The sequence below is a fragment of the Bidens hawaiensis genome, unplaced genomic scaffold (genome assembly GCF_021521415.1).
Source record: "Bidens hawaiensis isolate Kalapana, Puna unplaced genomic scaffold, B.hawaiensis_p1.1 tig00030648_1, whole genome shotgun sequence".
Lineage (NCBI taxonomy): Eukaryota > Viridiplantae > Streptophyta > Magnoliopsida > Asterales > Asteraceae > Bidens > Bidens hawaiensis.
In genome coordinates this window covers 143,730-158,170 of record NW_027495121.1, presented here as the reverse complement: position 1 = coordinate 158,170, position 14,441 = coordinate 143,730, and the positions used below count along the sequence as shown (strand labels likewise).

General features: G+C 40.0%; 1 protein-coding gene across 1 annotated transcript; it reads left to right on the top strand.

The window, feature by feature from the left end:
• Positions 1-206: 206 nt before the first annotated feature.
• On the top strand, positions 207-13,983 carry LOC143580821 (uncharacterized). The gene is made up of 2 exons (XM_077063754.1): positions 207-501; positions 12,654-13,983. Exon 2 carries the CDS (start codon positions 12,728-12,730, stop codon positions 13,469-13,471), a length of 744 nt encoding a protein of 247 aa, XP_076919869.1. The 5' UTR covers positions 207-501; positions 12,654-12,727; the 3' UTR covers positions 13,472-13,983.
• The last annotated feature ends 458 nt before the right edge of the window (positions 13,984-14,441 follow it).

The window sequence follows — 14,441 nt, the reverse complement described above, 5'->3', positions numbered from 1 at the left end:
TAGTTATTCCTTAAATTTCATATTTTTAGAATACGGTACCATTCATTAATCCATTACCGAGAGTTTACGAGTTGACTAGCAGGATTCCTTGCCTAGGTAGTTATTTCTCCTATTTGAGTTCTAGTTCTATTTGTCTGTGTCTAGTTTATAGAAAGCATTATTTATTTTATATGATTTAATATTTAATAATAAAAAAGACAAAAATCAATAAAAATAATTTATTTAAGTTATTAATCAGAGTCTAGTTTAGGTGTCGCTAGTGTCCTTTGGGTTCGATATCCGGACTTCATTAGGCTTTACTACAGTTGATAGGTACACTTGCATGTCTAGTGGTCTAGCATTAGGATAGTCTAGATTTATAAATTTAAAACTAGAGTGTCTAGGTTAGGTTATATTTTAATAGACCGTTTCACACATCAAGTTTTTGGCGCCGTTGCCGGGGATACTTAGGCGATAGCGAAACTAGCTTTGATTGAACTTAATTGATTAATTGGTCTTTTTGTGTCTTAATGTAAGGCCCCGTTACCGGTGCCCTACTTTGGACGTTGGATTTACTCGTAAACGCATTTCTAAATATCAGAGTTAATTAAAACTTTACGCGGAATATAAAACTTTCATAAAAGATTTCATAACAACCATAACGTGTCTTAAAACAACATCTCGTCTTTCAAAATAAACAAACATTAAACTTAAACGTCTTGAGTCTTCTGATGCCAGCCTCTTATTCAATGCCATGTGTTCCCCTCAAGCGAGCTGCCTCATTCTACTCGCCTGCGTGCATACTAAAAGTCAGCTACGCTGAGTGAGTTCTAGTTAATCACATAACATACATTACATTACTTCCATACTTTCATTTATAATATACTTACTTACCTTCATACTTTCTTTCTTTCATATACTTACCTTACGTTTTAAAGAGCATTTCGCCCTATAACCTTCGCATATATTATTAGGGTATGCAACCCTTTAACCTTCGTATATATTATTAGGGGTATGCAACCTTTTTAACCTTCGCATATATTATTAGGGTATGCAACCCTTTTAACCTTCGCATATATTATTAGGGTATGCAACCCTTTAAGCTTCGCAGAGTTTGGAAGAGTTTGCAACCCTTTAACCTTCGCATATATTATTAGGGTATGCAACTCTTTAACCATTCCTTACCTTTCATTATCATCTCCATTATCACATCCATACATTTAATATCATGCATATCATAGTCGTACATACTTCCTTATTCACATACACATATCATACATACTACATTATACTTTCCTTAACAATACGTGCAATACCCGAAGGTCGTTCACGTACTGTCAAGCATACATTCATAACTATCAATATCATGCATACTACATTATACTTTTCTTAACAATACGTGCAATACCCGGAGGTCGTTCACGTACTGTCAAGCATACATTCATAACTATCACATTCGTCATTAAGGCATACACTTACCATTTAAGGTAAGCGTACTAACATTCACATTGAGTATGCACACAGCCCCAAAAACATAACAAGGAAATGGGGCTAGAAACTCACCTGGATCCTGTTGCGCTCGCCGTTAATCGTTATTCCTTCTTTAACTGGGCTCGGCTAACTGTTAAATATATATTTGTTAGTTAACCGTATAATTACTTAAGTTGGAATTTTAGTTAACCAACGTATTTTCTAAGTTGGGCTTGTTTGTTAACTTAAGATAATGGGCTAGTTGTTTTAGTTTAGATATGGGCTTAGTAGCAGCCAAGTAAGTCCAACTGTTCCCTGAGGCATCTTGGCCCAACTAGGTTCAGGCCCAACTCAACTAGGTGGCCGAGAACTCTCAGCAGAGAACCCATGTGTTGACCGAGAACACTTGGTTTGACCGTGAACACAGTGGCCGAGAACTCAGTGGCCGAGAACTCTAATTAACCGAGAACCCTGGGTCACCGAGAACTCTCGCTGACCGAGAACCCATTCTGACCGGTTTCCCGTGTTGACCAAGAACCCATGTCTGATGCTTTCAGCTTCTGTTTTCTTTCCATAAATTCATTCTAGGCTCATTTAACGGTTAACGATCCGTAATCACACTTTTATCCACCTATATTCCATCCTCCTTAACCGTTTTACATTTGTTATCAACCCATCATCAAGACTCAACCCTTTTCTAGCATAAAGTTTGAACCTTTATGGCTAAAACGTTCAAAACTATATCTAGGGTTTATTTAATCGAGCCATTCATAACCATGAGTTCGTTAAATCCATTTTAATCTTCAAGTTTGCAACTTTACGATTTGTCTAAACCCGATCTGTCATCCTACCAATTTTCTTGTAAATCCGTTCATGAAAAGTAAACCTTTTTAACAAAAACGTACATTTGAGGTTTTGTATGAAATCACTCGAGATGCTCAAAACCATATCAAACGAACTCCGATTTGAGTGATTCAAGCGTCCACGGAACCGTCTCGTCTTGATCTACAAACCCATTAGCTCATCTTCGCCGGAAACCACTGCTACAGTCGCCGGAACAGCTGAACAGTCGCCGGAATCTTCACTTTTGAGCTGCTGTTGTTTTACTGATAAAAATCGGACTTCCCGACCTCTGATCGAAGATCTTTTCGGCGGAAAACTTCATTTATATGTCAGGAATACTCGTTAAAATTTGAGACCGATCTGATGGCTAGATCTCCTGGAATCTTTATGTCTTTGTGGGTGTTTTTCTCAAAAACGGGAATTGGGTTAAGTGTGTATTTTGATGGTGTAGGCTATGGTGTGGAGATGTGTAAGGCCCCGTTACCGGTGCCTTACTTAAACGTTGGATTTACTCATAAACACAGTTCATAATATCAGAGTTAATATAAACATTCGCCGAATAATATAAAAGTCAACCATTCATTACAAACATCCATAACTTGTCTTTCAAAAACAAAACATAAAGCATAGTATTTCAAACATCACGACATATCTCCAGATGCCAGCCTCTTTGGATCCTGCCATGTGTCTTCCTCAAGCCAACTGCCTCAGTCGATTAGCCTGCGTGCATACTAAAAGTCAGCTACACTGAGTGAGTTCTAGTTAATCATACAACATTCAATACATTCATAACTACGTACTTCTATACGTACTTTATACTTTCGTAATTCGTTCATAATATACATACATACCTTCATACTCTATTCTAAATTCTACTTTACTTTATTCTAATATGCCTCGGATTTTATTAGGGTCCGGTCCCTTTTTTTGCCTTGAGTATTATTAGGGCTCAGTCCCTTTCTGCCTCGAGATTTATAAAGGGTCCGGTACCTTTTCTGCCTCGGATGTTATTAGGGTCCGGTCCCTGTCTACCTTGAGTATTATTAGGGCTCAGTCCCTTTCCTCTGTACCTGTCTATCTCTTACATTCATTCATAACATGCATACATATCATTCGTACATTATACATAACATTATACCTTGACAGTACGTGCAATATCCGAAGATCGTTCACGTACCGACAAGCAATCATTCATCCCTTATATACATATCATTCATATCTTCAACTATCAACCGACGGTACATGCAATATCCAAAGATCGTTCACGTACCGACAAGCAATCATTTATACATAATCAAGGAAAGGGGCTAGAAACTCACCTGAAGTCGGTTACGTTCACCGTTAATGGTTATTCCTTTCTTCGGTTGGGCACGGCTAACTGTATAATAATTACATGCATTAATTAACTGTCACTACTCATCTCTGGTTTCTAGTCTAATTATAACCCTCAACGAACGGGGGTTCGGGGGCAGCGCCCCTGGCAGCGGGGTCTAGGGGCGGCAGCCCCTAGCAGGGTCCAAGGGGCAGAGCCCCTGGCTGGGGTCGAGCTGGAAAAATTTTATTTCCATTAACTGTCTTAACACATTTTCCATTAGGATTTTAAATTGTTTTCTAATTCGCTAACTCATTTCTTATAACAAATTAAGCCTGATTCTTTAACTAAATCGTTATCCTTCATGATCTATTTCGTTAGTTGATTCGTTATTCTGGTTCGCTATCTCATCATGGTCTGGTTCGTTACTTGGTTCTTAATGAATTGGGTTCATAACGAACTGGTCCTTGTAATGAATTGGACCCTAACGAATGACCCCTCTATAACGAATTGGACCTTCTAATTGCTATGAAAATGTAAACACTAAATAGATGTGGAGCCGCTTCTATTGATACAAAATCAATGTACTTGGGTAAATGTATGATCATACTAGATGAGAATAGATTAGGATGAGATACCAACCACCAAACATAAATAAACAATTAAACACATAGAGCATTATCATAGAGCATGCAATAATCGCATTTTCCATTAGCATTTTGAATCATTAATTAATTTGCTACTTAAAAGTTCAAGGGCTTCTTTGTCATTAAATCATTCTTTTTCTAAGTCCAGAGACTGATCTATCATTCAATCAAACTTCTAGTTCGTGACCCATTCGTTACTTTTATAACGAATCAAACCAGTCTATGTAGCGAATTGGACCCCATAGCGAACTGTTTCTTTGACGAATTAAACCCTATAGCGAATGACCCCTCAGTAACGAATTGAACCGTCTAGTTCGTTATCTTCCTTTAACGAATGAGTATAACGAAATGAGGTTAATTCGCTGTATTTTCTATAACGAATCAGGATACGAACTAGGGCTAGTTCGTTAAGCTTTCATTAGCGAATTCACCTGACTAATCACCCCTAGTTCGTTAACTCTCTGTTAGCGAATTAGGGTTAGGGTTTGTCAGAGAATGTCAGAAACATTCTCTGACATCCTTAAATACCCAGCCGCCTTTCCAGCGCCGCCGTGCCAGAAAACCGGGCGGTGGCCGGAAAAACGTGTTTCAGCGCCGTTTTCACCGTTTTTCGTCCCGTTTGATCCAGATATGAGCTAGGGTGATCCCTAGGCTCATCTTTTGTTCGGTTAACACCCGATTCCACCCGGATCTCATGACTTTAACGGTTTAAAGGTGTCGGCTCGTCGTTTCGCGATTATATCTAACGGGTTTAAGCTCATACAATATCATACTATCATACCTTGGATCGGGATCGGTTCTTCTTCTATGTTTCGGCTAGAGAGGGAGAGCTTAAGTGTGTGTTTTGGTGGTGTATAGAATAGGTGTGAAATGAGAAATAAATGGGTAATTAAGGTTTATATAATTATGGATCATGGGCTTAGCCCATGGTCTTTCCTCTTTTCCTCTAACCCATGTCCATAACCCAATTCCATTTAACCCGACACTAGTCCGACTCATAATAACTCATACTTTCGTTTATTAACCGAAACTAGAAAATGGGATGTTACAAGTCTTCCCTCCTTAAAGAGGTTTCGTCCCAAAACCTAACGATTACATAAACAAATTTGGATAAAATTTGTGCATCTCTTCTTCAACTTCCCATGTAGCATCAGATCCTTTGCGGTGCTTCCATATCACTTTCACTAAGGGTATAACCTTGTGTCGTAGTTGCTTTTCCTTGCGGTCAACTATCTCGATTGGTTGTTCAATGTAGTTCAGCTGTTCATCAACCTCAATGTCCATTAATGGCACGTGCGACGTGTCATCAGCCAGACATTTTCTCAGATGAGAAACATGGAAGGTTGAGTGAATTCCTTCTAACTCTTCACGCAAATCTAACTTGTAAGCCACCTCACCTACTCGATCTAAAATCTTGAATGGTCCAATGTACCTCGGACTCAGTTTTCCTCTCTTCCTAAAACGAATAATTTCTTTCCAAGGCGAGACCTTGAGCATCACATTGTCACCAACGTTAAACTCAATCGGTCGTCGCCGCTTATCAGCATACAACTTTTGTCTGTCTTGAGCAGCTTTCATCCTTGCCTTTATCTGATCAAACTTTGAAGAAGTTACTTGAACAACTTCCAAACTTCCCATCTGCTTTCGACCAATCTCTCCCCAACATACCGGAGTTATACAACGTCTTCCATATAACATCTCGAATGGTGGCATACCAATACTTGAATGGTAGCGGTTGTTATAAGAGAACTCTGCCAGATGCAGATGGTCATCCCAACTTCCTCCAAAGTCTAAAACACAAGCACGTAGCATATCCTCAAGGGTTTGGATCGTCCTTTCAGACTGTCCATCTGTTTGAGGATGATACGCCGTACTGATGTTCAATCTTGTTCCCATAGCTTCATGGAACTTCTTCCAAAACCTCAAAGTAAACCGAGTATCTCTATCAGACACGAGCGATAACGGCACTCCACGCTTAGACACAACCTCTTTTATGAACAAGCTTGCTAACGTTTCTGACGAGATAGCCTCTCGTAAAGGCAGAAAGTGAGCACTCTTGGTCAAACGATCCACAATCACCCAAATGGTATCATGATGCTTAGCTGTACGGGGTAGCTTAGTTATGAAATCCATGGTGATGTGTTCCCATTTCCATTCTGGTATCTCCAAAGGTTGCATCTTTCCATAAGGCTTTTGAGATCTCCAAAGGTTGCATCTAAGATTCGACCTCTAAGATCTCCATGGCATGGAATCCACATACGGTCAAACCTAGTCTTAACACCTTGCGTGTTTTCCATCAACTCGTCTTGCTGACCGAAAATCCTTTCTTTCTTCACTAGTCCTTCATCTACAAGCACTTCTGACTGCACCTTGATGATTTCTTCAAAAAGACTTGAGTTCATAATCAACTGGTATGACTTCAATGTTGCAATGACTTCCTCATTCTTACGGCTTAGCGCATCATCGACCACATTAGCTTTACCAGGGTAGTACTTAATATCACAGTCGTAATCCTTTATCAACTCCAACCATCTTCTCTGTCTCATGTTCAATTCTTTCTGCTCGAAGAAGTACTTTAAACTTTTATGATCCGTGTAGATAGTACACTTAGTACCGTACAGATAATGTCTCCATATCTTGAGAGCATGCACTACTGCTGCTAGCTCTAAATCATGCGTCGGATAAGTACTCTCATGGACTTTCAACTGTCTAGACGCGTAAGCTATCACTTTCCCTCGTTGCATCAATACGCAACCTAACCCACGATGCGAAGCATCGGTACAAACAACCAAATCCTCGTCACCATCGGGCAAAGCAAGGATTGGAGCTTGCATGAGTCTTTTCTTTAACTCCTGAAAAGCCTCCTCTTGAAATTTTCCCCAACTGAATACTATCGACTTTCGGGTCATACTGGTCAACGGTGCGGCTATCTTGGAGAAACCTTTGATGAATCTCCTATTGTAGCCAGCTAACCCTAAGAAGCTTTGTATATCAGTCGGATTTTGTGGAGTCTTCCAACTCGTTATCGCTTCAATCTTAGCTGGGTCCACGGTAATCCCTTCAGGATTAATCACGTGACCTAGAAATTGCACTTCTCGCAACCAGAATGCGCATTTCGAAAACTTAGCATACAACTTCTCTTTCTTCAAAGTCTCCAATACCTCTTTCAGATGTTCAGCATGATCAGACTCGCTCTTTGAATAAATCAATATATCGTCAATGAAGACAATAACTGACTTATCCAACATTGGCCGACACGCCCTATTCATCATGTCCATAAATGCTGCAGGAGCATTTGTTAGACCGAATGACATCACGAGGAACTCGTAGTGTCCATACCGTGTTCGGAACGTTGTCTTAGGGATGTCTGCCTCCTTCACCTTCAGCTGATGATAGCCTGATCTGAGATCTATTCGTGAGAACAAACTTGAACCTTGCAGTTGGTCAAATAGATCATCAATCCTTGGCAAAGGATATCTATTCTTTACCGTAAGCTTGTTCAACTCGCGATAGTCTATGCACATCCTCATACTTCCATCTTTCTTCTTCACGAACAACACTGGCGCTAGAGATTGCCAAAAAAACCGGTTGGGGAACCGGTTTACCGGTTTAAACCGGAAACCGGTTTTTACGAAAACCGGTTTTTTAAAAACCGGTTTGACCGGTTTACAAACCGCCGGTTCGTCTTTCGGTTACAAGTTCTAGATCCAAAACCGGTTAATGGAAAAACAGGTTTTTTTTATTAACCGGTTATGGAAAAACCGGTTAACCGGTTTATAAAAAAACCGGTTTTTGACCGTTGTGGAAAAACCGGTTAACCGGTTTCTCCATAACCGGTTAACCGGTTAAAAACCGGTTTTTGAACGTTGTATAACGGCTATATGCCCGTTTTTTTTGTTTTTGGACCGTTTTTTTTTTTTTACCATTTTACCCCCACAAACATCTATATATAGTTTAGGTTGGGTATTGGTTAGATCACACTCGATTATACAACTCCAAACGCTCTAAACGTTTATTTCACACCCGTTATTTTGTTATCTCACGCTCAATTATACCACATTACCACTCCATACGCTCTTATTTCGTAGTCGTTTATTTCATACTCGAGCATTCTTTTTCCTAATATGTGCTCTTATTTACTTGTTGATTTGGATTTTTCTAATTTAGTTAAAGAAACAGCAAACATGGAGGCAAATCATGAACAAACTGCGATTGGGAACAACAGGAGCATCTGCTAGTTCACGATTTAATGTTTGTATTTTTGAGTTAAATCATGAACAACAGTTCTTGGCAGAGATTTCTTCAGTGTTAATGATTTAATGTTTGTATTTTTGAGTTACGAATATGCGATAACGATTTAATGTTTGTATTTTTAATGTAAAAACTATAAATGAAAGTTATGTGTTTTTAATCTTTGGTTTGTTGAAAACACATTCACCAACACACACTCATACTCATCTTCCAAGCAAAGAACCCTAACAACGAAAGCAAAGAATGGCTTCGGTCAGTCCGTTTTGCCTTGTACTTACCGTTTTGCCTTGTAGTTACCGGTTTGTTTATACTGTGAAAAAATAATGGTCTTCATTAAGTATAAAATATAAAAAACAAATATTCGTATTTGAAACCGCGAAATTTAAAAAAAAAAAAAAAAAAAAAACCGGTTAATAAAAAAAACCGGTTAATAAAAAAACCGGTTTATTAACCGGTTCTAACCGGTTTCTAAACCGGTCCTAACCGGTTAGACCGGTTAGGGTTTTGACAGCAAAAAACCGGTTATTAACCGGTCCGGTTATTAACCGAACCGGTTTTTTTCCGGGCCAAAAAAAACCGGTCCGGTTAATAACCGAACCGGTTTTTTTAAAAAAACCGGTTTGTGCACCTCTAACTGGCGCCCCCCAAGGAGAAACACTTGGTCTTATGAAACCTTTGTCGAGGAGTTCTTGCAGTTGGGACATCAATTCTTTCATCTCAGACGGCGCTAGACGGTAAAGGGCTTTCGCGACGGGCTGGGCCCCTGGTATTAAGTCTATCTGGAATTCTACTTTACGTTCCGGTGGCAACCCCGGAAGATCCTCAGGGAATACTTCTGGGTAATCTTGCACAATAGGAACATCTTTCATTTCTTTTGTCTCGGTCGTAGCGTTGACAACATACGCTAGGTAGGCACCGCACTCTCGCCTTAACAAACCTTCGGCTTTCATCATTGAAATGACGTTAAACCCTGAACTTTCTTTATCACCATAAACTGTCACCGTACTACCGTCCAATGACTTCAGCTTTATTATCCTACTCTTACATACTATCTGAGCTTCGTATTCGGACAACCAATCCATCCCCAAAACTACATCGAACCCTCCTAAGGTCATAACATACAAAGTAACAGGGAACTCATGTCCCTCTAATTCTATCTTACAACTCTTAACCATTTTCATTACTTTCACCGAGGTGTCACTAGCGGTTTCTACTATGAAGGTTTCAGACACTTGGCAACATTTCATTTTAGCTAGCTTACTAAATGTCGTGGCTACAAAACTTCTATTCGCACCCGAATCAAATAATACTGAAGCAGAAATACAATTACTAAGAACGTACCAGTCACAACATCAGGAATCTGCCTAGCTTGTTCCTGGGTCGGCATGTAGGCTCTAGTCCTCGGCCTCGCTTGATCAGAATCTTTCTTTCCACCACCTCCAGTCTCACCATCGGTGCACTCTCTCGCAAAGTGACCCATCTTACCGCACTTGTAACATGTGGGTTTCGCAGTACACTCTGGAGTGTAATGCCCTACCTTCCCGCACGTGTAACAAGCGTTCGTACCAAACTTGCACTCACCAGCATGACTCTTACCACACTTATAACAAACGTCTGAACCTTTAATCCACCTGCACACGCCACCGCATGCCTTGCCACAAGTCTTACACGACTTTTTCTCCCATACTCTCTACCTCTTGTCCCTAGGGTTCCATAACTGAGTACCTGGGCGCTTGACAGGAGCGACCCATTTCTTATCCTTCTTCTCTTCCACCATCACATCATCTGCCGACAAGTCCTCATAAACCATTTATGCGAGTCCTACAGCAGAATCAAAAGTACCCGGTCTACCAGCCTTGACCAAGACGCGAACCTTCTGCGGTAGTCCCCTAAGGTAACACTTGATCCACTTGGCTTCAATGTTCACCATGTCTGGTACCAACCTAGACAGGCGGTGAAATTCAGTGGTGTATTCGCGGTGTGTCATCTCTCCCGCCTTTAGGCTCAAGAACTTCATTTCAACCTTCTCAACTTCTGCATCCGCACAAAACTTCTCCATCACTAATTCCTTCAGGTCGTCCCACCTCAAAGCCTTGATCTCTTCTCGAATCTTCATCTGCTCAACCGACTCCCACCAGTACATCGCCTACTCACTGAATGATTGGGTAGCATACCCCACAGCTTGGTCGGGACGACATTCGCTAATTCGGATAATTTTGTCCATCGCGGTTATCCATTGGAGAGTAGCAATTGCGTCTCCCAAGCCGGTTAGCTCCGGTGGATCACAGCCTTTGAAAGACTTATAGTTGCACCCACCTCGGCCCCTTTTCTTGTCATCAACCTTCACTGACTTAACCACGCTTGATTCTTCCCCCTCCCCTTCATCATTTTTCTTACCATCTCCTTCCGCCCTATCAGCGGTTCTTTCACGGCCTCCAGCAGACCCTTCAGCATTCCAGTTCTTCACAGCAGCTGCTACCGCTTGAGCAATGGCAGCTTGAGTAGCAGGGTCAAGTTGATACCCTTCGTTGTTACTCGGATTTCCACCGGCTGCACTTCCTTAGCCTTCATTGTTAGTGGCTGCCTCTACTGACGGTTCTCGGGCAACACGTGGCCTACCACGACGTCCTGTACGCCCTCTTTTTCCAGTTTCCAGCAGCTTTCTTAGCTCCAGCCATTCGTATTCTATAAGGAAACACAAATGTCATCACTTAAGGAACCATTTAATATAAGGATAGTAAGGCTAACAGGTAATAACAGTGGCCAGCTGTGATTAGCTGCTCACGTTACTTTCCGTGTCCTATACACTTCCTCTTATGAGTCTATTTGTGCTAATTCTACTTCTAACAGCTAGACAATCAAACAGTTCATATCATCACATACTTCTGCCCCTATCCATTTAGCTAGCATTCATACATTATTTATTTAACATTTACGCAAACATCCATTCATCATTCTACTTTACACGTGAATTTAAGCACATACTTTACCTTTACTTAGCTTGCCTGAGTGACACATGGCATTCTCGTACTGACATCTTCTTTCTTTTCTTACTTTAATCCCATCCTCTGTTCGAGTCTAAGCATGTAGGATGCTTAAATCTCTCGAACTTTGCTCTGATACCAACTTGTAAGGCCCCGTTACCGATGCCTTACTTTAACGTTGGATTTACTCATAAACACAGTTCATAATATTAGAGTTAATAAAAACATTCGCGGAATAATATAAAAGTCAACCATTCATTACAAACATCCATAACTTGTCTTTCAAAAACAAAACATAAAGCATAGTATTTCAAACATCACGATATATCTCCAGATGCTAGCCTCTTCGGATCCTGCCATGTGTCTTCCTCAAGCCAACTGCCTCAGTCGATTAGCCTGCGTGCATACTAAAAGTCAGCTATGCTCGATTAGCCTCAGCCTCTTCAGCGTCGTTTTCACCGTTTTTTATCCCGTTTGATCCAGATCTGAGCTAGGGTGATCCCTAGGCTCATCTTTTGTTCGGTTAACACCCGATTCCACCCAGATCTCGTGACTTTAACGGTTTAAAGGTGTTGGCTCGTCGTTTCGCGATTATATATAACGGGTTTAAGCTCATACAATATCATACTATCATACCTTGGATCGGGATCGGTTCTTCTTCTATGTTTCGGCTAGAGAGAGAGAGATAGAGCTTAAGTGTGTGTTTTGGTGGTGTATGGAATATGTGTGAGATGAGAAATAAATGGGTAATTAAGGTTTATATAATTATGGATCATTGGCTTAGCCCATGGTCTTTCCTCTTTTCCTCTAACCCATGTCCATAACCCAATTCCATTTAACCCGACACTAGTTCGACTCATAATAACTCATACTTTCGTTTATTAACCGAAACTAGAAAACGATGTTACAAGATGTATGGAAATGGAAATGATTAGGGTTTTAAGGGGTATTTATACTCCTTTAAGCCCATGGACCTTAGGCCCATCTTTCCTTTTTGGTCCATAATTAATTCCATCTAATTAGCCTACTTATCCTTCCATCTTTATTATTTTATTTCTCTACTAACTTAAGTAAACTTTTCCATCTTAAATAAATAATGTATTAATTATTTATTTCTTAGAAATTTTGGGATGTTACACTTGACTTGTGGTGTGTCTTGTGAGTCAGTGTCATAGATTTAACGCGTCTAGTCGTGTTTAGGATAATTTAGTTTGTGTTTTATTTTATCGAGTCTAGCTAATATGTTTAATAGATCGAGTCAGTTTAGGAGTATTTTATATAGAAAATGCTGGAAAGAGATGATGTTGGAAAGAGCCGAACAAGAGGAACGTGAAATATTCCAAAAGATTAAGGCATTGGAAGCCCGACTTGATAAGTTGATCGAAAGAGAAAGACTCCGTAAGATAGAGGAACTCGAAGCTAGGTTAGACGAGATAAGTGCTAGAATTCAAAATGAGAGTTTTTCTTACAAGGAGCAGGAAGCCTTCTATGAAACAGATGATGACTTCTGGAATAATGATGATGAGGGTGTGATAGAAGAGATGGAGTTGGAGCGACCTGATTACACAGATCTGAGTGAAGATGCCGTTGTGGAGCCACTTGACCAGATGGAAGATGAAGAAGAGAATGAGCATGTACCATCTTGGGAGGATGAGTTTGGTGATGAATTGGTGGGTTTACCAGTTTTTGAAGAACATGAAGAATTTGACCCTGTTGGTGATCTAATATATTTAGAAACACTAATCATGGGGAAGCCAACAATGGAGATTAAAACGTCACCAGAAGAAGAAGAAAAGGAAGTGGCAAAGGAGGATGATCAGAATATGGTGGTAGCTGAGTCGTCACATCATGTGAAGGTTAGCAAGTCTGTGGAGGAACTAGACAGTGGATCGCCACCGAAATCGACAAAACCACAAAAGAGGGAGCGAAAAATGCTTGGATCAGCACGTTTTGAGGGTTCAAAAATGGTACATAAAGAGTTATAGGACAACACTAAAATGCAAGAATTACCATTTTCCTCGTTATATGTCACGTATTAGGTTTGGTCCGGGTAAGTTTAAGTGTTGGTGGTCCGACCCGTTTGAATGTTTTAAATTTCTTTTTAGTTTTACTACGTGTTATTTGATTAAAAATGTTGGACGGGTGGAACTAAAAGGGTTAGACCGGGGTTGGATAAAAGAAAAGCCTCCTGATTAAGATTTCAGGAGGGAGTCTGGCTGAAGACTCTTCTGTAAACTTAGTGCTTCCCGGGAGGCAACCCGGTAGATTATTATTTTTTTTTACTTTATCTTTGTTTTGGGTTTTTTTTGCTTTCTTGTGCTGGCTGTTTCTTGGTTTGCTTTCAGGTTGCCCCAGGATTGCTTATGAAAGTTTGATGATACATGGTTTGATTCAAGTGTGGGGAGGCTATTTGCTTATTGATTGTCGCTTTCATACGTAAGTGACATCTTGGTAGAGAGCACTGGAGTGTGAGGCTTTCGTTCGAATTGGAGGGCATGGGACACGACTCGCGAGGCATATCCGCGTATTTACCAGGGGAGTCTGTTCCACTTTACTTATATTTAAATGTGCTTTGATCTTTGTCTTTTTCCTGTCTCATTGAGGACAATGTGACATTTAAGTGCGGGGATGGGAAACTGACGTTTTTATATTAAATAAAAAAAATTCAGAAATTTTAAATAATAATAATAATAAAATTTTAAAAAACAATAAAAAAAATTTTAAAAAAAATGAAAAAATGTCCCGATTTTTAACGAAAATATTTGCAAAGAATGGAAAATGATAGAAAAATTTGAGATTGGTTTTTGAAACTACTATTATATATGAGATTAAATAAAAGATAACGCACTAAGGTTGGGATGTGTCGGTAGGCCCAACCAGCTTTGATAGTCTTCTTTAACAAAATTTTATATATCTAATAATTTGAAAAACGGTGAAGCCGAATTTCGATGCTTA